This window comes from Myotis myotis, unplaced genomic scaffold, assembly GCF_014108235.1.
Source record: "Myotis myotis isolate mMyoMyo1 unplaced genomic scaffold, mMyoMyo1.p scaffold_m19_p_9, whole genome shotgun sequence".
Taxonomy (NCBI): Eukaryota; Metazoa; Chordata; class Mammalia; order Chiroptera; family Vespertilionidae; genus Myotis; species Myotis myotis.
This window is the reverse complement of record NW_023416401.1, coordinates 23,001,670-23,028,445: the sequence shown is the minus strand read 5'-3', so window position 1 is coordinate 23,028,445 and position 26,776 is coordinate 23,001,670. Positions and strand designations below refer to the sequence as shown.

At 42.9% G+C, this 26,776-nt stretch overlaps 1 protein-coding gene across 1 annotated transcript in view; it reads left to right on the top strand.

Moving 5' to 3' along the window:
- PTPRT (protein tyrosine phosphatase receptor type T) overlaps positions 1-26,776 on the top strand; it is a 682,122-nt gene that overhangs the window by 561,607 nt on the left and 93,739 nt on the right. Inside the window, exon 15 of the mRNA XM_036323307.1 lies at positions 2,595-2,743. Within this exon, the coding sequence (XP_036179200.1) occupies positions 2,595-2,743 (149 nt within the window). The remainder of the gene's footprint in view (positions 1-2,594; positions 2,744-26,776) is intronic.

Sequence of the window (26,776 nt, the reverse complement as noted above, 5' to 3'; positions counted from 1 at the left end):
TAAAGCTTCAAAATGTCATCAGTAGCAGAATTGCTCGTTTTTCTTTCATTGGCGTTCCCCGCTCCCTGTCTGATTGCCTGTAGGTGGTGAGAAAAACTGATCCAATGCTACCTTTCCTGTTGTTTTTCTATCTGCCTGGAATAGTTTCACTAGGGGAACAGTATGCTTGGGGCCAAAGCATTGTAAGAAAGATACATTCCTACTCCTAAGTGCCCAGCTTTCCCCAAACCAATGGGTGAAAAGAAAAGGTAAAGAATTCCATTTTAGGCTGCATCCATATACAAATTGTGGCCAAAGGAGGGAGGTAGGATCACTTATTTTCTTCTGGGTAGGGATTCCTGGAGCAGATCCACTCTCCATGCTTCTGCACTCTGCTCTCTGTTTTCAGAGCTGGATCCATAGGGACTCAATGTCACTGGCTTCCCATTGGGCTCAGCGAATGAGAGCCACTGTAGGAGTTCAGGGTAGAGGAGAGGAGGTAGCCAGACCATGATGCCTCTGGCTCAGGATTGGCTGGCTCCTTCAAGAGAAGGCCATTTCTATTCAGGTGGCCTCTTCAGGACTCTTTCCTTTTCGGTTCTGGTGACTGCTTCCTCCCCTTTCCTTCTGGACACACGAGTGGTAGACAGCTCTCTGGTCATATATTATACCTTGGGCTCCCCTACACCCTTCTCGCCTTTGTTGGTGGTTCTATGCCAGTGGTGGGGAACATCCAGCCCGTGGGACATATAAGGCCCATGAAATCATTTGGTCTGGCCCTGCAAAGGCATTAGGGGTGAGTTAATGAAAGTCTGACCAAATATAGAGGCTAATTTTTAAGTTGAAAATTTGGTATGGCCCAAGAATGATGTTATAAATCTCCAAATGGCCCTTGGCAGAAAAAGGTTCCCCACCCCTGTATAAACTCTTCTCAAGTTACACTCATTTACTGATAAGTGTGCCATTGGTCATTCTGTGTGATCTACACCTAGGTCAAGGGGCCCATGCAAAGGAGGATGCTAGCATAGTGTCCAACTAGAATTGATCCTAGATGAACTGCTCTCAAACATCTGTAAGTCCAGGTTTATCCTTTCACTTAATACCTCTTCTGACAGGGAGATCATTACCTCTTGAAGCTGCCTATTTCATAATCAGGAGGGTTCAACTTTAAAGAATTATTTCTTATATGGCACTGAATTTGGCTTCTCTTGGACATCTGTTCTTCTCTCGTTGAGATAGGAGGGACCAAGATTAAATCTGAAACCAAGTTCTGTGGAAAATGAAGGAAGACAACCAGAAGACTCTCCTCTTGAGATTTTACCTATAGCCTTTCATATCATAGGAACATAATAACTATATTTAGATGCATAAATGTTGGGAAAACCCAGAGGGACCATGCTGCCTTTCAGACACATTTGAAGAACTATCATATGCAAGAGGGCTTAATCATATTTTTATGTCTCTGATGATAGATCTAAGACAAAACAGTTTAAACTTAAGGGAAATAGATTTCAAATCCATGTGAAGAAGAACTTTTAACCCTTTAGCTCCTTAGGTGTCAAAGTCTCCATCACTTGATATAACCTGGGGATTTCACAGTGGGGCTGTTGGAAGGGGTTTCAGACATTGGAATGTAGTTGATCCAGTGGCGATGATATCAAAACAAGCATAGCAGCTGGGTTGGGTGTTCACTGTGTGCCAGGCATGTTTCACACGTTGTCTCTTTTAATTCTCACATCCCTTTGAGGCCAGTCCTGTTATTTGCCACAGTACACAGAGGAACTTGCCCTGGGTCATGCAGCTGCCAGGTGGTAGAGGTAGAGTATGAGCCCAGGCCTGCCTGATGTTAAAACTAATGGCTTTAACCTTCAATGGGCAGTGGCAGAATAACCTGGGGAACTTGGTGCCCACGCAAAGGTCCGGGCACTGTCCTACTTCCATGAGCTTGGGCCTGTGTGTGTGTTCAGCTCTCCGAATGATTCCAATTTACACCAGAATTCAAAAGCACTGCTCTAAACTAGTGTTATTATAAATGCCCATCTGGTTCTGAGAGTCTGTTATGCCTAAGTAAAAAGCTATACATCAAGTTTAGCTTTAACTTTGCTCCTTCTGAGCTACAAGGCTACCTAAACTCCACCCTCACCCACTGCCAACCACCAACCCCTACTTCAATCTACCATTGTTTTCTTAACTATTTCATGAGCTCAGTTCCTGAGAAAGGTCAGACTCCATTTAAATCTCATTCAGAGCCATGGGAACAGAAAGATCAATCTGGCCTCTCACGCCTTTGACAGGAGAGTAAGGGAGGCATCATGCTAGTCTCACCGAATTCCTGTTCTAACCTCATCTAAGTTCATCCTGTTCCAAGAACACACCATAGTTGGGGATGAGGCAGGATGCATATCATATTTCTGAGTAAACAGAAGCCACTAATGGTTTTAGAAGGATTTAGGTTTATTCCACCTTGATACTGGAGGACCCACTTTGACTCTGTTTCTGGAGACTGAACCAGGTTTGGGGTTGAGGATGATGGGTAGGGAAAGAGAGCAATCTGGTCTTCTCAATGCAACTGGCACCATCTGACTGTGATTTTTTCCCTTGCACATGTCCCAAAGGAAGCTGGCCAAGAAGCAGAAGGAGACACAGAGCGGAGCCCAGAGGGAGATGGGGCCTGTGGCCTCGACCGACAAACCCACCACCAAGCTCAGCACCAGCCGCAATGATGAAGGCTTTTCCTCCAGCTCTCAGGATGTTAACGGATTCAGTAAGTTGAGCTCACTCAAGGCAACGGAATATCTGTGGTCCTACTTGACCCTGGTACCTCTGCTGTGGACCCCTCACAGTGTTCAGGTGCTGCCGGGCATGGGGTTGAGGTGCTTCCCTGGGACGGCGCAGGATGAAAGTTCTCCAGGGAAAAAGTTGGGACCACCCATCGTGGGGTGAAAAGGAGAATTTAAGAATTGCCTTAAAATGGAGTCAGCCATTTTAACTGTTTGTGGCATAAATAAAGACAGGTTAAAACTAATAACAGTAAAAAAAAAAAAAAAAAAAAGGAGGAGGAAGACATGGTTATGCACTTAAGGAGAAAAACATGCCATATTGAATTGAGTGTCTTACAGTTTTTAAAACAACATTTGATATAAACCATGTAAGGTAGATGAGTCATAGATTATTGCTGTATCTGTTTTGAATGCTTGGGAAACTGAGGCTTAGAGAAGCAACTTCTCTCAAGTCCCAGCGCTGATGAGTAGCATATTCAGACCTGGAAGCTATGCCTCCCAAGCCTTGGCCAGTTCCAAGCTCCAGCTAATGTTCCAAGTGGCATTTAGTCAGGAGCACCTGAGCCCTCACGCGGAGTTAATACAGGACCCCGAGCCAACAGAAATGGCTGAGATTCCGGGGTTGGCCCTCCTCCAGAGGGCATCCTCCAGACGGGTGACCTAACGTTACCTTGGTGATCAGACTCCAGAGAGCTGACTTGTGTTCAGATCGTTCTGTCGGCCGGTGTTTTGTTTTGTTTTGTTTTGTTTTTGTTTTTGTTTTGTTTTTTTCTGGGTTTAATGGAATGCAGGGAATCTAAAGGAATGTGAGCATGGACAGATGACCTCCACACACTGTGTCAATGACAAATGGAAGAAACCATATTTTGTAAAAATCACTTTGGATGTGATCAGTTTGGGATGATTCAGATCTTCAGAAGATGAAGAAAGAAAAAAAGCAAATGTTTACTGACCGCCCTCCTCCCTAACTACAGCCAGTGTTATTGTTCCCATTTTATAGAAAAGGATTCCAAGGCTCAGGGTGTTGTGCTGACCTACCCGGAGTTCCACTGCTAGTTCCTGATGGACCCAGGATCTGAGGGTAACTCAGACCCGTTGTTCTTAACCTCCTGTGCAGCATAGAACCAACCCATCCAAGGCAGTTTTCAAAATACGCATATCTGGGTTCCAGGCCTTACCCACTGAATCAAAATCTCCTTAAGGAAGAGGTGTATGGAGGGGACGCGGGGTAAGGCAGGGATGAGGAGTAAGGAGGGATGTAGGTTTGGTAAAAGCCACTCAGGGGGTTCTATAGGGACCCTGGTTAAGAATACTGAACTTCAAGGGCAGAAATGGCTTTTTCAAATATTGATGTGCTGCCTTGGGAAAGAGAGATTAGTTTTAAACTTATAAAAAACGTATAAAAAGGTTGGGAGGGGGCATAAAATGAATACTCTTATAGACTGTGGCTTGATTCACAAATTGCTCATATTTGTGATATTTGTGCGCTCTCTCTCTCTCTCTCTCTCTCTCTCTCTCTCTCCATATATATTCTCCAGAGAATTCAGTATGTGTTTCCTAAGAACTAGGACAGCTCTTCAACATAACCACAATGAACTTATCCTACCCAAGAAATGTAACCTTAGTTCAATACCTAATATACCAGCCCATAGTTGAATTTCCTCAGTGGCCCTAACATTTATTATTATTATCATCATGATTATTATTTTAATCCAATAAAAGTGATCACATTAGATTGGTCATCATATCTCTTCAGCCCCTGTCATCTAGAATAGCCCTCCCACCTGTATTTTATCTTTCAGGATGCTGACTATTTTTTAAAGGGTAGACCAGTTGTCCCATAGAGTATTCCCCAATTCAGATTTATCTGATTTTTTCATCATGATTACATTCAGGTTAAACATGTTGGCAAAAATACAACATAGGTGATTTCATGTGCATCTCCTTGCCTTCTATCAATAGACACATGCTGTCAGTTTGCCCATTATTAATGAAGCTCAGTCTGAGCACTTCTTGTAGTTGAGTAATGGCTTTAAAGACAAAGTCTAATGGCACATAGTGATTATTTCATGAACAAATACTTAGCTTTCATTTTTCTGAGTGCAGAGCAAGTTTCTGGTCTGCCGAACCATAAAGCCTGTCCTTTTCCATTCTCAACCAAAGTCAATTGCTGGGACTCATACATTCCCTGGGGCCCGGGGAAAGGGAATAGTGGCGTGGACCAGGAGAGGGAAAGAGGGATGAGCAAGGAAATGGGCGTGGTATGCCCTTATGGATTCCCCCCAGCCGCTGGCTGTATTAATTTGTCACTGACTTTGCTGCTTTTGGCCCGGGGCAAGTCTATCTGATGACACATACTGACTGAATGCCACCCATTTGCCCAAAACCTTTCCTGTACAGGCCAGTCTCTTGTGCACACCTTTTTTGCACTTATAAGAATGTCCTTGGAGAACTCTGAATGGCAAAAAGGTTATAGTCTAAGACGCATGACAATCATTGTGACCTCAAAGTTTTCTGACCTTAGCTTTCTGACCTGAAATAAAAACCTGGGTAACACCAATTTCTTAGATTTTAAGGGGAAGCATCATCACCCTTTTCCTCATGGGCCAAAACTTAGACTCTTCAGAAGAAAGCGCCTAAGACTGAGGTGGATTAGCCAGCCAGAGAGGAACAGGCAGAATACTGTACAGAATCTAATCAGATATTTTAAAATCCAGAGATACTATTTCCAGAGGATTGATATGTGTATTTTATATATACTCACACAGAGACATATATGTATATGCATTCATTTTAATGATACTGCTTTTTAAAAAGACAGGAAAAACAAATTTCAATTGACACTATATTCAGTTATTAAGAAATTTTGCATTTGTTTGCATCAATCAACATGTTAGGATTGAATCTATGCAGCTAGTGTCCTCAGGCTATAGCCACAAACATGCTCTTGGGTTCTTCTGAGCGCCCTGGAATGCATCAGGTGCCTTTCCAAGTGCCTTGTGGAACCACTGGAATAAGATTTGAGGGAGAAAAAAATATAAGTAATGCTTACACTGGAGATGTTGAAATTGCTTCTGAAATCACCCTGCTGTATATAAAATTGAATCTATTTTTGAGGCATTAGGGAAGTGACTGTCTGCTTCGGCGGCAGTATCTTTAGGAGGCCCTAGCCTAGGATTATTTGCAAATGGTGAGGAAGCATTGAGAGTAGCAGAGCACAAGAATAGATGTCACATTGGAAAAGATTACAGATGAACGTGCCCCGAGCAATTATTTCATTATTGAACAGTTGGGCCCTGACCTAATTCAAACTCTGCTTTTCCATGCAAAGGTTTATTTTCTGGGGTTTTCTAGTCCAAGTCATTGCTATGCTAAGTTCTGCAACATCCATTCACTCAAGCCCCCCAATTTTGCATTAGGAACAATGACCTCTGGGTGGCAAGGGTGATGGGGCTGTGTGGGGTATGGGCCATTGCTTTGACGTTCTTGAAAAAAGGAGTGCATGTCATATTTCAAGGACCAACAATGCATTGTTTTCAGTTTAAAGAAATGCTGGCTTTAATCAAGTAATCTGATTTTGATCTTATTGCCCTGTGTGCCTGGTTGTGTTTTATTTTTTCTGAGATCTTTCACTCACTGGGGTTGTTTTCTGGGACTTTCTTCTTATATCCCTATTTATATCTTTATCTTTATATCTTTTATTCATGGTGTCATCTTCTTGTTCATTTTCAGGCCAAGTCAGAATGCTTCAAAACAAATCCCTGTTGACTCCCTATGATAGGGACTTTGGTTGCCTGCCTTTCCCATATGGCATATGACAGACTCACTTACTCATTGGGTACTGTTAGTTAACTCTGTCTTTATTTTTATGCTTCCATTCTGTGGAATGGTTCCATCTCTGGTGGGTGAAGACAATCTAGGTCAAAAAAGACACTGGGCCTTCAAGCTCTCTGCTGAGTAAGGAAACAGGCATGGCTGAGGCCTTGGAGATGAGATTCATTGACCGTTTCTCAACACTTAATATATACCTGTCCCTGTGCCATGAGTCTCAGGCACAGTTTGAAGAAGGGGATTATTGCAAAAATAAGTAAAATGGGGCATCGTTTCACAAAGAATAAATGTTTTCTCTTACAGGTTTTTCATAGTTTATGGAAGTACTTTCGCAAAGGAGTGAGAGATCCTATTCTTGCACCATGAGGTAGCTAGCAGGGTTATTACTGCACTCAGTCTACAGATGAGAAAACTGAGGTTCAGAGAGACCCCGTGCCCCACATCACACAGGCATTTGCACAGTCAGAGTGAGGACCCATCTCTCCTGACATCAGTTAGGTTCTCTCCACCTAGTTCTGCAAAGAATTTGGGAAATATCTTGTCAAAGTACCTAAAATAAGACAGCTGTAAGAGAAATAAATGATCGGGATCAGGAAAACATAAATGAAGACACGGAGGTCAAAAACAGGTTATATTAAAATGGAATTATGTTTAAAAAGTAATCTAACTATGCAGGCTGGTAACTTTCAAATTCCAATTTGCCTCTGAGCTTCCTAGTAGTGAAAGCCCAGAGAGGTAGATAACTTTTATTGGCACTTACTAGATCTGATGCTTTATACAAACCCCACTCTTAAGTCTCCTAGGAACCCCATAATTAAATAATATTACCATTTCCTAAATGAGGAAACCTAGTTTCAAAGAACTGAAGTAAATAAGCTCAATGTTGCACATATAGAGTATGATGGGATCGAAGCCAAATAGTATTATCTGGCTTCTCCTGTACCATCAGTGGCAGCCCACCGCTCACAGGTCTCACTGAGTGGGGCTACTGAGGCTGGGGGCGAGCTCAGCTCCACTTCTCTCCCGATGGTCACCCAGCTTTTCAGCCATGTGGGCAGAAGCTGCGGCCACGGCTGTGTCCTACATGGAGGCCTGGCGCAGGCCCTGTCATGGAGCCAATCAGATCCCCACGAGGTGCCAGGCTCTGAGATCAGCATGTTCAAATATGGCATCTCAGTCCATTTTCACAGGAACCCTGTACAATTGGTATGTTTGTTATTAGCCCCAGTTTACAGTTGAGAAAACTGCTGCACTGAGACATCAAAAGATCTTCCTCGAGTCACATGATGAAGAGATAGTGAGGTCTGGACCCCAAAGCACATGTTTTACTTTCAAAACCAAGTGCCTTTGTCTTTCCTCTCACCTTTAGCTTTCTCTCCACCTCAAAGCTAGCGATGGAGAGAAAGGAGATCAAGATGAGCAGCCTTGCTGGCTGGGAGCTCAGGGCCTTACCTTGGTTCCTCTGTCCACTTCAGAGCCTGAACTCCTAGGGCAGTGGTGGGCAAACTCATTAGTCAGCAGAGCCAAATATCAACAGTACAATGATTGAAATTTCTTTTGAGAGCCAAATTTTTTAAACTTAAACTATATAGGTAGGTACATTGTTATTAACTTAATTAGGGTACTCCTAAGGCTTAGGAAGAGCCACACTCAAGGGACCGAAGAGCCGCATGTGGCTCACGAGCCGCAGTTTGCTGACCACGGTCCTAGGGCATCGGATGCTCTCACAGGCAGAATCAGTGGGAATTGTCACAACAGCTTCTTAAGAAGCTGGGACTGTAGACCTATGGTCCCATCCTTGGGCATCCCTGAGCTGGTCCAAGCCCTGTAGGTGGACAGAGAGATGAGCATGCAATGGCCCCTGTCCACAGAGAGCTCACAGCCTAGCAGTGCAAACAGATGGTTCAGCAATGAGCATCTTGACACAGCCCAACAGGGGCTGCACTAGCAGCCTGCACTAAGAGCCACCAGGCCCTTCCCCTGACTTTGCACCTCCAGTGTGACTGAGCATATACCTGGTAGGCAGCACACAGTAGCCTTAGGAGATATGTGCTGCTTAGGAGGAGGGCGGATCCTGACACCTGATGCTCCACCTGTCTTTCAGCCCACAGACCACATAAGAGTGTTTCCTTACAGGCAGGTATGGAAATGTTCAAGCTTGATACCCCCTGGGGTGGTTTGGCAGAGATGGAGAAGGCAGAGGGAAGCACCAGGCAAGATTTTAACCTGATTATTTTAGAAACGTGTTATGTAACTAAAACAATTCAAATGGAGAAGATAGGTCATGACTTTTTAAATGTAGTGGGGATTGGCTGGGGTGATGGCAAGCTCCCGAGGAAGATTCCTTAACCCTTTCAGGAGGATGGTGAGCCAGCTGCAGAAATGGGTCTCTGGAAAGATTGGTGTGACCATGACATTCCCGGGAGAAATGAGGGATGTGATAGCATGCCATGTTAAGGATCGCTGATGCCACCTTCCCTTTGTTCAGGAGCTCCTCTGGGGCAGTCATTTTGCTAAGTGCTGTTCACATATAATCTGTAATTTTCAAAACTTTGCTACCAGGGAGGAATTACTGTCTTAATGTCATAAGTAAGGAAACCTAAGCTCAATGAGGTTAAATACATTTCTGCTGTCCCATCTTTGTAATACCCCAACTTAACCTTTTACTCTTTTGCTTAAAATCCTTCAGTGCTTCCCCATTGCTCCTGAGGTAGATTAAGGCTAAATTCCTCAGAATGAATTTCTGAGCCCTTCATGGTTGGTGACCAGTACATACGCTGGCCATTGCTCAACTATCTGGCCCATTTGATATTCATTGAGATTTGTTTGGATGGATGAAGGAATGAATGAATGAGTAATGGAACTAGCATTCAAAATAAGATTTTCTAGCTCCAAGCCCATGTTTGGTTCCAATTCTTCTGGTAATGAATTCTATCTTCTTTTAACCTAAAATCTACTCTTGTAACTCCCATTCATTCATTCCTGGTTTTGCACACAAATATGTATTGGTCAGCAACCATATGCTGGCCCTTGTCTGCCCTCTGGTGTCACATGGATAATGAAGTCAGTCTTTCTCTTCCTGTCTCTCCCACCCCTCCGCCAGCTGTTGGACTGCTGCCACCTGTATGCCCTGGAGGTCCTTCCCTGAGGCTAAGCAGTCCCCACATCAGCCTTCTTCTGGATACATTTCTCTTTTTCAGTCTACTCAAAATCTTGATTGACACCTCTGTCTCCATTTGGCCTATGTCTATGTCCAAGACAAATATGACCCCCTTCATGGGGCTTAATTGCTGGAAGTTCGGAGAGCTGTCATTACCCTTCTGCTGGATTCCAAACCTGGGTCCAGAATACAAGGCTCATGTTTGAATTAACCTCCAAATGTCTATCACATATCTACCAAACAAGGCAGCCTCATTCAGCCCAGGTGAAGATGAATTTGAGGGCCCAAGTAAAGGACTCTATATTTCATCCAAGCAGAGTCTTTTTGTGAGATTTGGCCCTGTTATCCCAGCATACTGAAATATTTTTGATTTCTGATTATTTCAGCCAGTGAGCTCACTTAATCATCCCAGTTTGGGCCCTCAAAATGTAATCATTATTAATGTTCATAATACCAATTATCATCTATTGAGCATTAATTATGAGCCCATTTCCAGCTGAGAGTTTTATATGCTTTATCTTATCTCATCAGTATGTTGGGAGGATTCAATAACTGTTATGATTATCTCTGATTATTTATAGGTGAGGAAACTGAGGTTTAAAAAGTGAGGAACTTGCCCCAGACTTTATAGGTTTAAATAGCTGAGCTGGAACTTAAGCCCAGGTGTGTTTGACACCCCACAGCCAAGACCACTCCACTATGCTTCCCTTTGTAAGATAGAAGTATTATTCCCATTTTATAGAGGAGAAACCAAAGTCCACAGATGATGAGTCATTTGCTCAAAGCTGTGATTCTCAAAATGTGGTCCCCAGATGAGCAGCATCAGCATCACCTGGGAACTTTTTGGAAGTAAATTTTTGGGCCTCACCCCAAGCCTACTAAACCTCAAGCTTACTGTCTGTAACAAGCCTTCCAGGTGATGCTGACGCATGTTCAAGTTTGAGAATCCTAGTACATAGTAAAGCCCAGGACGGCCATCTTCCAAAGCCCTGGTTCTCCATGTGCTGTTGTCCTGGCAACAGTAGAGTGACGGGCACCCTGGGAGAGGAAGGCTCTACCTCCCCTTTCTTGAGGTGGATTCACCAAGGAGACATTGACACTTAGAGGACCTGAAGGCTGCTAAGCCCGTGGATAGCTGTGAGGGTCCCAAGCCCAGAGGTTCCCTCCCAACCATCTCTGGAACTTTCTCTCCTTTTGTCTGAACAGCAAACATCCTAATAGTCAGGGTGGAAGGAGTGGAAATTTACAAGGAAAAGCAATCATGAGTCACATAGTGAAACCGAGATTTCAACAGAACATTGTGAAGATGATTTTTTTTTAATGCCCGAAATTCTGTTTGCAGGCACAATTATATTTTCTGGGTGCTTCGGGATTAAATTGAATCTGGGAAAAGAATTGAATGTTACAAGCTCGCTGCCTCCAGTTTTATCGAGTATTTTACAGGGGTTATTGAATATCTTGTGATCATCCACTTGGTTGACAGATTAAAGGGCACACTTATTAAGTTCCTGGTAACTCAGTGTTGAATGGGATTGTTTATTCCTGGGAAGTGAAAATGGAAATTTAAGTAGCCTTGAAAAAGTTGACAAATTATCCATCACAGACATTAAGGGGTTAAATGAAGGCAAGTTTCAGAGAAGGATATTAGACTCAAAAAGGGATATCATAGATCATCAAAACCCAAAAATTATATTAGACACCATCTGATCCAACTCCTCATCTTAAAGATGAAGAATTGCGTTTTCTCAGGGTCATTCATTGAGTCACTAGCAGAACCTGGGCTAGAATTGAGGGCTGTGATCACTCTAGTCCTTGTCCCATGGTCTCCTGCAGAAGACTAAACTTTGGTTAATAATGGTTTGTCTTAAAATATTTTCTGTAGACCCCCAATCTGATTTCTACACAAAACAGATCCTTCTATAATTGAATTATATTTTTCATTTCTTGGTTATGGGAGAAGCTGAGGTGTTCCTTTAAATATTCATCGAATGCTGACTATATGCCAAGCAATGTAGGAATTGTAAAGTTAAATAAGACACGGTGTCTCCCTTCAGGAATATTACTGTCTTTCAAGAGGAGATTTGGAAGTGGATTGGTTTCAATTAATGTGATAAGTGATAGAGAAAAGGCATGGATAGTGCCCCAGAAACACTGATCAGAGTTCTATGAAGGAGATGGATTTTGATTTGAAGGAAGTACCGGAGGAAGATTGTCCCAGGTGGAAGAGACAAAGGCGTGGAGGTATAAGGAGCATGGTGGGCTCAGAGAAGGGGGTTTGGGGCACCGGGTGCTGTGGTTTGAGCTCATATGGCCAGAGATGTGGACTCTGCCTCTGGGACTTAACATTTCTAGCCTCATCAGATTCACTTTCCAGGAAATTAGAGTGATCTTAGCGTTAGGCGCCTTTGCATGCTGTTGGAACCTGGCCTCATGTTGTCTTGATTTGTCTGGGTTCAGCTTTGCATGGTGGATAAGTAGGGACAGCGTTTTATCACCTACAGGCCTTTCCTTTGTGAGCTGGCCAGGCATTGCTTCTCAATACCCTTCCAAAGAGACCTCAGTAAAGCTGCAAAGCTGAAGTTGCTTTTGACAATTTATGCCAGGCCTCTATATCTTGAGGAGAAAATAGAATTGTTCTGTACACCTCACAGGTGGTCCTGAATTACAACGGGGCGCTTACAAAGTGCTTGCTAAAGTAATCAGGGATAAAGAAGTGATGTTGAAAATGTAAATACACAGTTGCTAGGTAGCAGAAGAAACCCAGCTTAGAGACCTTTTTTCCCCCCTCAGCTCACAGCTACCGCCTTGATAAGTTGAAAACATAGCTAATAATTCGACTAGCTAGCATTTTGTGAGTAATTACTGGACAAAGAACTTTTCATGCATCATTTCATTTCATGTTTTCAACAACTCTATGGGGCAGGTTAGGGAAACTGAGCTCAAAGAAATTAAGTAACTGGATCAAGGGCACACAGCTACTGAGAAACCAAACCTGGGTTTGGACCTGGGTTTGTGGTTGACTTATCAGCAGCCCATCCTTCTTGAAATACTTTCTTTGCTTGGCTTCTACTCTCCTGGGGTTTCTCCTTCCTCCCCAGCCATTTCCTAAGCTTCTTCACTAGTTCTTCCTCTGGTTTCTGTCTTCTAACCATTGAAGCATCTCATTGTGTACAAGGTGGTTGAAGACTTGGCCATGAATAAGGAAGCTGAGACACATCAAGATGAAACCCATTCAGTGGGATGCCCAGGGTCACTCAGCAAGTAAATGAAAGAGCCAGAACATTGAACCAGGATTTACATATGAGGAGTGCTGATAAAAAAAAAAAAACAGTCAGTAAAAGCTGAGGGCAAACAGGGGACTATCAAAGGGGCTGTGTGGATGTGGTCCAAGTGCAGAACCTTCTGGTCATCCACCTGGGCCCTGAGATGGAACTCAGAGTGTACGAAGGAGTCAATTGATTAGGTGGCCTCCTGGTTGTCTACTCAGCCTGGGTTATGATAGGATCTCAGTTTTGTGTTGTTGTTTTTAAGAGAGAGGTTTCAAGTGAAGAAAGTATGGCGGAGGGGAGAGGAGAGGAGGGGAGGGGAGGGGAGGGGAGGGGAGGGGAGGGGAGGGGAGGGGAGGGGAGGGGAGGAGAGGAGAGGAGAGGAGAGGAGAGGAGAGGAGAGGAGAGGAGAGAAGAGGAGAGGAGAGGAGAGGAGAGGAGAGGGAGATATGTGAGAGAGAAAGATCAATTGGTTGCCTCCCACAAATACCCCAACTGAGGACAGGGATTGAACCTTCAACCCAGTAAATGTCCTTGACTGGGAATTGAATCTGCGACCCTTTGGTTTTCAGGCCAACACTATAACCCCTGAGCAACACTTGCCAGGACAGGATCTCAGTATTTAAAGCAGAATTTTCTGATTCAAAGTAGAAATTTCAAAGAGCCTGAAGTCTGATTTATATGTTAGGGATTGGGGTGGATCTACATACCTTAGAAAATCAATGAACTCATAAGGTTAACTCTACCACCAAGGTCAAGGAGCCCTCCTAAAGTTCTTGCCCAGGTGCAAGGTTGTCCCATGGCCCCCAGAGGTGGGCAGCAGATAGAAGATAGGAATTCGAAGTTTAGAAAGGGCACATCTTTAAAAAGTAGCATTTGAGGAAGTGGAAGAAAAGATTAAAGGGCCAAGGTTAGGCAAAACCCCTCCGTCCTCTGCATTACCATTGCCATCATCCTTTGATGGTCTCCTGCTCATTTCAGAAGGAGAGTGTCCTGAAGTTGCTTACTCAGGCTGACTTTCGGTGGAATGCTCTTGACTGTATTGAGAGAACTACTCACATCACATCTAATACATCTCTAACCCAAGCCTACCTCGAGAATGGGCATACATCAAGTGAGAAAATCCCCCAACCAAATTACTAAGTGTCGGTGACACACACAAGACAAAAGCAGTTCTACCCTCAAAAGCCCATGATATGACAGTGAACGCAGGCAACAGTGATAGGACATGATGTAGTAGAGAGATGCTAGTGCCTGGTGAGAGGAAGCTGTCCTGGCCCATTAGCTATGTGATTCATCTCCCTTCAGGTGGTTTGCTTTTCACCTTACCAGCCATGGGAGTTGGTTTCCTAATTTTATGGAGGCTGGAAATGAAAATAAAATTATATTTCTTGGAACTAAAACAGGAGGCGATATGTTAGACACAAGAGTAAAGGTCCACTCATCAAAGATACAGTATAAATTCATCATGACATTTCCCTTTGCCTTTCGCTCTACATCAATTCAACACCAAGTTTGGATTATTCTACATCTTCAATATGTCTAGAACCCATCCACATCTACTGCCTCCATCCTTGTCCAAGTCACAGGATCTCTTACCTCACTAAGATCTGTAGCCTCCAAATCAGCTACTTTCAACCGTTTTCATCTCATGGCACACATAAACTAGTTACTAAAATTCTGCAGCACACCAAAAAAAAATCTATTTTTTTGCCAATCGATTGACAAAAAAATAGCTATAATTTTTATTCATTCACACCAGGCAGCTATTGTTGTGTGTGCTTTTGTCATTATTTTATTTGACAATATAAGGGAAGAGAGGTCAGTTCCCCTGACTAAGCAGGCAGGTATTGCATGTTTTAAATTTTTGCAGCACACCAGTGTTGGAAATCACTGCTCTAAATAAGCCTCATATTCATTCTTATCATTCTGTAATCCACGTTCTTCTAAACAGCCAGGGAGAGCTATTCAAGGTGAATCTGAGCATGTTGCCTCATCCATCCCTGGCTTCTGATTGTTCTTAAGCTACAAACCAAAGTCCACACCCTGACCTTTCTTACAGGTCTTGCCTGGCCATCCTCTCTAGGTTCTCACATCTCACTGCCCCTTTCTCTACGGGCCCCAGCAGTTACACTACCTTCTTGTTTTGGTGCTTCCCCTTTTCCACACCCCTTCTACCACAGCACCTTTGTTTATGCTGTTACTGTATTTTGAGCAGGGTGGGCAAACTACAGCCCACAGTCCAGATACAGCCCACTCTCTGTTTTTGTAAATATTTATTTGAACACAGCCATGCTTTTTTTTTTTTTAAAGAATAGTCTATAGGTAGCTGCTTTTGTGCTACATCAGTAGAACTGAGTAATTGCTACAGAGACCATCTAGCTCACAAAGCCTAAAATATTTACTCTCTAGCCCTTAGCTGAAATGTTTCCCAACTCCTCATCTAGAGCACTGGCTACACCCACACTCTGTCCCTAAATGACTCTGTTAGATCTCAGCTCATGGATTTCTTCCATTCTCCACCCCGTTCTCCCCAGACTAGATTGGATTTCATTGTTAGATTCTGTCATAGAATTTTGTTCCCTTTTTCCTCAGCACTGACCTCATCTTCCAAATGGGTTTATTGAAGCTCCAACCCCTGTGATGGATGGCAAGCTCCAAGGGGGGAGGGGGACCATTTATGTCCTGCTTACTACTCTATCCCCAGCATATAGCATGGTGTGTAGCACAGAGTGCCCCCCAATTCTGATTTAGTTGAGTGCATAGGTGGATGGATGTATACACAGATGGGACTCAGGCATAGCAATCCTGTATACTAAGAAAGAATAAAAATGGATATTTAGAAAGCCTGGTACAGCTCACACTACATACTGTTGTCCTGTTTTCTGCATCCAGAATTGAGTGCAGACAGAAAGGAATCAAAGAATGCTTCTTTGCCAGATTTCAGCATGTCTCCCACCCCTGCCACCAACCCCTCGTCTGTCAATACCAGCAGGAACTTTACAAGTTTCTTTTTATGGTTCCTGCAAAACTGGGAACTGCTACTCAAAGTGTCCTCAAGTAGTCGACCATTGGCTGGTCTGGGAATGTGATATGATCATTTCTCTCGTCAGGAAGAAAGGAAAGGATAACCACTGGTGGTCTTCGGACTCAGATAGGCTGCTATCTGGCTCTGCCGGTGGAATAAGCAAGAAACACAGTAAACACAGGAAGAAGATGTAACAGCAGGTTGTGGTTCTCCGTTGACTGGATGGCCTCCCAAGTAGCCGCGGGAACATCAGTTATCTGAGAAGGTTATGGGAGACAGTGGGCACCTGTTATATGGGTTCAACATATATGGTGATGAAAAGCTGGCTTCCCCACACCCCTTGTCCTGGGAGCTAAGATGTTTCTTTAGTTATTGAAACTTGCTGACTAGGAAGGGTTTTGGATCATGTTGGTTTATGAGGTGAGAAAAAAGCCAAGATGAGTTGGTAGAATATAAATAGGAAATGAAAATAGGCTTCTTGGGCTGCTTCAAGATGATCAAGGAAATATCCCAGAGGAGTTGAATTTTAAAGGATGAGTGGCCCAAGTTTGTCAAGGCAGAAAGTGAGAAACATATTATTGCTCTTTGCTCTGGCATAACATACCATATGGGCACTTAATGGCATCAAACAACAACCCTGTGTGTTTATCACAGTTTTGTAGGGTTGGAGTTTGGGTAGGGCACAGCAGGGATATCTTGTGTCTGTATGAATAGGAGGAGACTCGGCTGGAATGGCCTGCATGGCTAGATATAACTGGGACAGCTCTCCAAGGCCATGTGTCAGGGGCTTTGGTTCTCCCTTGAGTGGCATCTGCTGAGGATGGAATGCCCAAATGGTTCTTTTATTTGCATGCCAGACCCCTTGTTTGAAATGACGAGAACATTTGGAGCTGGCCGGCATTGCGCTCTCCCTCTGCATCTAACTCGGGCTTCCTTGTAGCATGGCTGACTCATGGAAATGAGACTCGTGCATGACGGCTGCTTCCTCCAGAGCAAGTGCTCTGAGAACACCCGGAGGAATGCCAGTCTTCTCAAAGCTTGGTCCAGACTGGCCAGCATCACTTCTGATGCACATGATTATTAATGGCAGTCACAGGCCCGCCTCAGAGAGTGGAGAAACAGGCTCCGCCTGTCAGTAAGTAGAAAGGCGTATGCCTGTACGAAGAGAAGAAATCGATAGTCATCTTACAGAAACTACCAAAAGAAGAGAATACAAGGCACTGAGGTGTTAGAAAATCTACGTGGCTGATATAATCACGAATAAATAGGAATATTTTTCAAATATCCAGTTTCCACTTGGGTTAGAATGGTAATTTTTCCATTACTAGCACATGGTTCACCAGGGTTTCTGAAGATTTTCAGAATCTGGAAAGAGCTTTAGCTCTCCTGTACAATTTCCTATGAGTGTAGATATATTTTCTAAAATACAGAGTCCAAAAGACATCAATAATGTGAACTTCCCTCTAGGGCAGTGGTTCTCAACCTGTGGGTCGTGACCCCTTTAGGGGTCAAATGACCCTTTCACAGGGGTCGCTTAAGACCATCGGAAAACACATATATAATTACATATTGTTTTTGTGATTAATCACTATGCTTTAATTATGTTCAATTTGTAACAATGAAATTGGGGGGTCACCACAACATGAGGAACTGTATTAAAGGGTCGTGGCATTAGGAAGGTGGAGAGCCACTGCTCTAGGGCTTGAGAGAATGTGAAGGGCAGGTCTCTGCCCAAGGTGCTGATCCTTCTAGAGGTCAGACTGACACTGACCCTTTCCTCCGGAAGTCCCTTCCCTTGTATTTGTAATTGTGGGTGTTTTTACCTTCCTGGAGTATTTGGAGTTTTAGCTTCATGGGGTTAAGTGGTAGGAAATGAACCTGAAAAGAAATCAAGGACTGTTTTAAAAGGTTTCAAAAACTAGAGAGTTAGAAATATATTGTTTTCTGCAAGGAGCTAACACAGATTTTAAGAAGTGGAAGGGCAGGATTATGTCTAACATTAGAAAGATTATTCTAGGGCAGTGAGGAGAATAGTACTGGAGTGGGAGTTAATAAGGCTAATAAAAGCTAAGTATTGTTTCAGATTCAAGAAAAATGACAGCACAAAATATTGGTGTACATGGAAATTTTATTTTACGCATATACCCACACCCACACCCATACCCACACATATCTGGTTGCAGAATCAACAGACACTGCAAACCAGTTGGTGTGACCAGCTCTTCACAATGAAGCAGGTGGTAGAGAGAGGGTGCTCTACAGCATTCCACTTGGAAGACTGCTTTTAAGTTCACAAGTATTGAATCTGTCTCTCTGCTTGGTCAGTTAATATTTTGATGGTGTTATGCCTGGAAATATTCGGACATGTTTGATTTTTGAAACGACTGTCCTTATTCAGTTCATGTCTCATTGGGCCAGTTCAGTTTTTCCAGAGTAAAAACCCCTTTCATCTTCAGGGACTTTGATCTAGGTTAGGTGAAATTCTCTGATCTACAGATGTGACAGAGGCTTCGAAAGGAAGAGAATCATTCCAAACCAGCAGTCACTTCTGCTTCTGCCGCAGTGTAGACCCATGTGGTCCTCTACCGAGTCTTCCGCCAGCTGTGCCCTGGCAAATGCATGCACTTGCAAAGCTGCTCCCTGGACACTTGCTTATTTATATCTCTTCTCATTCTGACACATCACTCTCCTTTCAAATTGACCCATCAGCAGAGGTTCACTGGATAATTCAATGTCATTATCATGCTTTACTTATAAAATAGCTACTTGCCTGGATTTCTCCACAGTTTTAAAATGCAAGCATCCCCATGCTCCTGTCCAACTAAAAGCCTGTCACTGGGTCACCATGTGTTTCATGGCCTCTAACGCTTAGAATGATCTGGTTCCTGTCTACAGATTTGGTCTCATCTTTGACCTCTCTCTGGATTGCTCAATAGAGTCCATTCATATTGACTTCCTATTCTTTGAAAACATTAAATATTTTCCAACTTCATGGCTTCCACAATTCTGTTTCCTCTCCCTAGAACATTCTTCCTCTCTATCATTTATTATTTATCCCCTATTTATCCTTCATATCTATGATTAACTGTCACCTTTTGAGGGCTTCCCAATCTCCAATCGAAATAGTGACCTTTTTGTTAATAGCACTATGTTTTAGTCACTCCTGGTATGAACCACAAGTGTCATGTGTGCACATGTTTATTCACTTAGGAGTTTTTTGCTTAATGTTTGTCTTCTTCACTAGGCTGTAAGCTCCAAAGTTCAGAGACCACTTCTGTTTTGGCTTCCACTGTATTTCTGGAGACTAGTATAGAGCCTGGCATATGATTGATGCTTGATCAGTGTTTGTTGAATGAATCATATGTTAATTTTGTGATTCGAGGTGGATCACAGTGATTCACTTTTAATTATTCTGTACTCAACCAACTGTCCTTGTGCACTGCTGGAAAAAATGAAGACTTGGAGGCATGGAGATGCTGCTCTTAGGTTTGACCCCATAGTGGAGGTAAGGAGACCCTTGCACTAGTCTTAGAGAGCTATATGGCGAGCACTTTGATTTCTTTTTTTTTAATTAAATCTTTATTGTTCAGATTATTACATTTGTTCCTCTTTTTTCCCCCCATAACTCCCCTCCTCCCAGTTCCCACCCCACCCTCCGCCCTCACTCCCCACTCACTGTCCTCATCCATAGGTGCACGATTTTTGTCCAGTCTCTTCCTGCATCTCCCACACCCCTTCCCCCCCCCAAGAATAGTCAGTCCATTTCCTTTCTATGTCCCTGATTCTATTATAATCACCAGTTCATTCTGTACATCAGATTATTATGCACTTTGATTTCTTAAGAAGCCTTCATCTTGGTATCTTTGTCCTAATCATCAACTCTAAAGGCCTCATAATCAAATACTAGCTTCCTTAGACTCTGTAATTGTGTGAAGGCCTGGAAACCAAAGAGACATCTTCAGAACTACTCTGTGGCCCCTGCTGCTTCTGCCCTCATGACCTCTCCTCTCCCCTCCAGAAGGCCCAATGCTTCCAACTTCTTTTCCCTTCCTTCCCCTCCCCCATTCCATTCACTACTTCCTCTTTTCCAACTTTATTCTCTTTTGGATCTTGTCAATGTTTGGGAAAACATGAAAAGTCCTACTTACCCTTATGAATTAAGGGATATGCTTTATTGTCTGTAAAGAGGAAAGTAGAAAAACCTAACATTTATGGAGCCCTAACTATGTGTCAGGGACTGTGCAGGATGTTGTACATATGTTATATCCTTTAATTCTCACAAACTATAGAGCAACAATTATTATTAACACTAGGCTTCTTTCACAATAAAAAGACTGAGGCTCAGAGAGATTAAGTAACTTTTCAAGGTCACATAGCTAGTAAGTGATAGATCTTAAATTCAAACCTAATCCTTCTCTTGCATATGATCTTACTACTGTAGCCTGCTTCTCCCACTTCAAAGGCCACTGGGGGAATGGCATAATTTAATAGTGATGTCTTCAAATCCCAGGATACAGGATGTTCCTTACTCTATCTGTCTCTAGTATTGAACTATTTTCCTTAATAGTTAGAGCAGTGGTTCTCAACCTTGGCTGCACATTAGAATCACCTAGGAATCTTTTTAAAATCCTGATTTCTGGGCCTCATCCTTCGGAAATTCTGTTTCTTTGTTATGGGGTGAGGCCACAACATTAGTAACAAAGAAACAGAATTTCCAGAGGATGAGGCCCAGAAATCAGGATTTTATAAAGATTCCCAGGTGATTTAATGTGCAGCCAAGGTTGAGAACCACTGGGTTAGAGAATAACAAGCTTCAGAACCCTGCTGCCAGTTACTAAATCAGTAATGTGTGGTGAGCACCTACCATGTACTAAACATGTCATAGGCTCTCTTGCTACATCAGTGAATAAAACAGAAAAAAAAAAAACCCTTGACTTCATAGAGCTTACATGGTAGTGGTGGTAGGGGACAGAGAGAGATAGGAAATAAACAATGGGCAATAATAAAAGATAAAAAGTATATTATAGAAAACTAGAGGCCCATTGCACAAAGAGATTCGTGCAATAGGCCTTCCCTTCCCCTGGCTGCCGGCACTGGTTTTCCTCCGGCACCCGGGATCCAGGCCTTCGCTCTGGCCCGAGCCTTCAGTGGTCACTGCTCTGGCCAGAGCCTTCAGTTGTGGCTCCGCTGCTTTGGCCTACGTATGCAAATTAACCACCATCTTTGTTGGGTTAATTTGCATACTCTCCTGATTAGCTGGGGAGCATAGTGGAGGGATGGTCTATTTACATGTTTGTCTATTTTTAGGTACGATGACAAGTACTCTGAAAAAATGGAAGAACATAAGTGGGGCTGGGAGTGATGTGTGAGGAAGTATTTCAGTATAACAGAAGATGAAATTGGACCAAAGACTTGAAAAAGATAAGCTGTATAAGCCATGTCAGAAAAAAGTGTTTTTGCTAGAGACTCCCAAGGCAATAGTGTGCCTGATGTGTTCAAGAAGCAAGGAAACTAAGACCATGTTCCAACTGTAAATGTCCAGAGAACAGGTTTTAATAATGGAAAGTCTGCAGTGTTCTTTGTTGGATAGGACTTGGAAGTCCAAGCCATGGGAAGCATGGACTTCTCTGAACCCAAATCCTTCCAGAAGCACTATTATAAAGCTTCCCAAGGACAACAAAGACCCTTGTACCTATGCAAGCTGAGTCCATTGCCATCCTAGCTTCCTAGAGCAGAGAGCAAACCGATAACCTCCAATCTCCTTGTCTACGACAACGCACATGTCCATCTCTAGGAACCTCTCCTGAAGCCACCACATCCAGGATCTCTCCTTGGTGCTGATTCTGACTTTCCTTAGCCAGTAAGGTCTGGCATTGAATGCTACCAGCACTTGCCCATTACTGGGTTCTGCTATGACTGCAGTCTGGCTATATTGGAATAGGCCAAGTCCTCCTTTAGGTCAATCACCCTTGCTATGACCACAGTGATTGCCCTGCCCTTGCCCCCAGATCTAGTACATTTATCTCATTCAGACTTATGACTTGGTCCCTGCTTGGAAAGGAGCCCAGTGTAATGTTGTTAGGATGTTGGCTGGCACAGTCACTTCTGTCATTGTTTCCTAAAAGCAGTGTTGCTTTTTCAACTGATCCTAGACAGGGCAAGTGTTTAGTTACCATTATGGGCCATTTACTTAACATGAAACTTTATTAGTTAGTCCATTGTCTAGCAAATTCATCACACCGCACTTTTTACTTAGCAGAATCACTTAATTAGTGTTTTATTGCTGGAATCGACTGTCAATTATGTGGCTAATTCATTTACTTAGGGAATGAATTTTTTATCTGGGTAAAGCCATTCAAAGTGCATTGTTAACTCTTTAGTGATTAAAGTTATTGTCAATGGCAATTTATGTTCTAAGGAAAATTAAACCATTTATTTCCCTTGAAGTGTCAGATGTTGGGAAAATGTTTGGAGAAGTATAGAAAGAGAAGTTTAGAACCTTTCATGAATTAAAGAACTTACATTAGCCGAATGGATCAGACACTTAGCAAAGCTAAGTAAAATCAGTTGGAGGGTTTTGATTGGGCCTCTTGGAATAAGTTGTCATAATGTGATCTTATATGTTATATTGCTGTAATGTCTATACATGCTATTTCATTGACATTATTTCTTTGGATTCTCCCAAAAGCGTTGTGGAGTGAGATTTAGGATTTGTGGTTGGCAGTCTCTAAAATGACCCAAATAATCCCTGCCTCCTATTTGACATCTTCTCATAATCCTGTCCTTGAATGCAGGCTGGATCTAGCCACTGACTTCTAATGACTAGGATGTGACAAAGTAAGTTCGGATGTAACTTTCAATAGTAGGCTGTGGCTCTCATCTTCTCTCACTGTCTCATTTGCTTGCTCTGTGGGGAGCTCTGTTGGGAGTTGCCTATGGAGAAGTCCACTGGGCTAGGAACGGAGGGAGGTCTCCAGCCCACAGCCAGCAAGGAGCTGGGTCCTTGCTCCAGGAACCATGAGAAAATTAATCACCAATGATCACATGAGGGAGCATGAAATCAGATTCTCCAGGGTTGAGTCTGGAGATTTGAACATAACCACAGCTGATAGCTTGAGGGAAACCTCGTGAAAGATCTTGAGTCATGAATACTGCACTCAGATTTCTGACTCTCGGAAACGGTGAATAGTAGATACTTGTTATTTTAACTTGTTAAGTTTTAGGGTTTCTTATGTAGCAGTTAATATATAGCTTAACAAGTGAGATGTTGTAATAATTTACCAAAAGCCTTTCGGTTAATAGCAGTGGAGCCAGGATTTAACCTTGGTTCTTCTGGTGCATTTCAGTAGACAGACTTTGAGGGGTCCTTTAAGCTCCGACATCCCACAAGTGCAACTATTCAGTCTATTTCTCTATGACAGCGATTCCTTTGTGACCTGCACACCTTCATTACCATGAAAAAAAGCCAATGGAAACGGCTAATTATTTTGTATCTACAACCTGGTAATAGATTTATTTTGTATATTGTAAAAATATATAAGTTAATTTTAAGAAAAAGAAAAAAGCCAATGAGGTGTGAAGAAGCTGGTGAGCAGGCTTGCAGCACTGATGTTTACCATGTTTTCATCAGAAATTGAATCAAAATTCCTTTTTCTGGCTCTAGTCCCTGTTCCCTCCCCCACTGCATGGTTATAACAGCAGTTTCCAAACATGACTGACCCCAAACTAAAACTTTTAAGTTCTTAGGTCCAGAGTCAGGAGCCAAAGAATCTGTGTTTCAGATGCTTTCTAAGTGACCTGTCCAGCACCAGGATTTGGGGTCCGCTGCGTTAAACAAAGTAGGCTGCCATTTCAGTGATCAACTTCTGTAGCCCAGCCCTTGAGGATCTGCCAGGCTACACCTCGGTGAGCACACAATGCATTATTAGTTCTTGTGAGGGTGTTAGGTATCTGTTCTCCCCAGAGTAAAGGCTTTGTTGCTTGGAATTTTTTGTAGGTTGTTTTTGGACAGTGCAAAGCTTCACTACCTCATTCACACACTAAGAGCATAAAGGACAGTGTTTGCTTTTTTTTAAAAAATATATTTTATTGATTTTTTACAGAGAGGAAGGGAGAGAGATAGAGAGTTAGAAACATCGATGTGAGAGACACACCGATCAGCTGCCTCCTGCACATCTCCCACTGGGGATGTGCCCGCAACCCAGGCACATGCCCTTGACCGGAATCGAACCTGGGACCTTTCAGTCCGCAGGCCGACGCTCTATCCACTGAGCCAAACCAGTTTTGGCAAGTGTTTGCTTTTTTGTGAGCAACGCTAGAACTGTTCAGGAACAAATTGCATTTCTGAACTGGAAGTTCCTTTAGAGACCATCCCTTGCTACTCAAAGTTCAGGTTCATGGACCACCAATCAGCCTGGGCATTACCTGAGAGCTCACCACCAATGTGGATTCTCAGGCCACATTCTAGACCCACTGAGTCACAATCTGCATTATAAACTATCCCCATAGAATGTATAGTAAAGTTTGAGAAGCATTGGTCTAATCCAACTCCCTAATTTTTTTTTGACACTATTCCAGATGTTCTCCACCCCCTTCCCCGCACTTTGCCCACCTCCACCCAGCCCCACCCTCGCTTCCCTCTGGCCATCGCCACAATGTTGTCTATGGCTTCTGCATGTATGTTCTTTGGCTAATCCCTTCCCTCCTTTCATCCAGTCCCCCACACATGCCCCTCCCCTCTGACAGCTCAGTCTACTGCATGAATCCATGACTCTGTTTCTATTTTGTTCATCAGTTTATTTCGTTTATTAGATTCTACATGTAAGTGAGATCCTATGGTATTTGTCTTTCTCTGACTGGCTTGTTTCACTTAGCATAATAATGTCCAGGTCTGCCCTAGCCAGTTTGGCTCAGTGGATAGAGCGTCGGCCTGGGGACTGAAGGGTCCCAGGTTCGATTCTGGTCAAGGGCATGTACCTTGGTTGTGGGCACATCCCCAGTAGGGGGGGTGTAGGAAGCAGCTGGTCGATGTTTCTCTCTCATCAATGTTTCTAACTCTCTATATCTCTCTCCCTTCCTCTCTGTAAAAAAAAAAGTCAATAAAATATATTTTTTAAAAAATAATAATGCCCAGGTCTATTCGTGCTGCTGCAAAGGGTAAGATTTCGTTTCTTTACAGCTGAGTAGTATTCCTTTGTGTAAATGTACCACAGCTTTTTTATCCACTCATCCACTGTATGGGAGAGCCTATTCACCAATCATACATCAGATAAGGGGTTGATCTCCAAAATATATAAAGAACTTATATAACTCAACAACAGGAAGATAATCCAATTTTAAAAATGGGCAAAGGACCTAAATAGACACTTCTCCAAAGAGGACATACAGATGGACAATAGATATAGGAAAAAATGTTCAACATCACTAATCATCAGAGAAATGAAAATTAAAACCACAATGAGATATCACCTCACACGTGTCAGAATGGCTATCACCAATAAATCAACAACTCCCTCATTTTAAAGATGAGATCCACAAAAGTGAAAGTAATTGTGCAAGACAATTTCGTGGCAAAACCAGGATGAGAACTCAGGGTGAAAACTCAATAACTATTTCCGCTGTCAGTGTGCTGTTGTCTCTGTGGTATATTATATCCACAAACTCCGCTTGAGTATACAGGGCATAGTTTAAAATGGAGAAATCAGGCTCCTATCCGCCAGTACAATGACAAAATCATTTCAAACTGCTGTTGCACATTTAAATTTCCTCTCTCCGACAAGTTTAGTCACTTCATTTTCTCTTCCTTACACATCAAAGAAACACCTGTCAGACTGAAGATTGTATAACCTGTCAAAATGGAATTTTTCCAGTTTAGCTAAGGATTACTCTGCAACTGTTTTGTATACCTTTGTCTTATTACGATTTTTGATGAATGAGAGAGAAAATAAGACAAACCCATGTTTTCAGTGTGAGGCATTATTTGAGGTTCTTTCCTACCATCACGCATCGTCCTATGAGGCTGCAGGTCTTGGACAGCAGTGATACAAACACAACACAAGAAGCTGGGCATAACCCTGAAGCCAATGAGAAACTAATTATGTCCATCCCAAACTAAACATGTCCATCTCAGGGAAGCTGACAACCTTCAGGCCGAGAGATGCTCAGTGGATCTGGGTGTCACTAAAATGCCAGAAGCCCACCTGGGGAAGAAACGCATTTTCAGTAAATTTGACTTTGCTACCTAAACCCCCAAGGCTGATAGAACTGAGGCAGGAAAAGAAGATCTTGCTACTCTCACCATAGGAACATGAAGACATGAGAGGTAAACCTTGGAAGCAGACAGGTGTCGCGTCTATTAGCAAGTTGGAGGACAGATTTCAGAGGGGCAGGTGTCCCTACCTGACAAATAAGTATTTGGTGAGCAGCCACTTAGTCCTGGAAATGCCACAGTAAACAGCAGAGACAGGGCACCTGCCTTCATGGAGCTTACAGTCTAGTGAAGGATACAGACATTAAATAATTTCACTATGAATTTTCCAATCACTATTATAATTATGGAGACAACATACAGGTTCAGAAAGCTACACTGTGATTCCTGAAGGTGATATTGTTAGGATGTAACGTGGTACTCTCAGATGGGGATGGGGCATACAGGTGTGTGTTCCTTCATATCTTCAAGTATTCAGAAAAATTAATAATTTTTTTTCCAGTAAACACCCATCTGCTCACCACC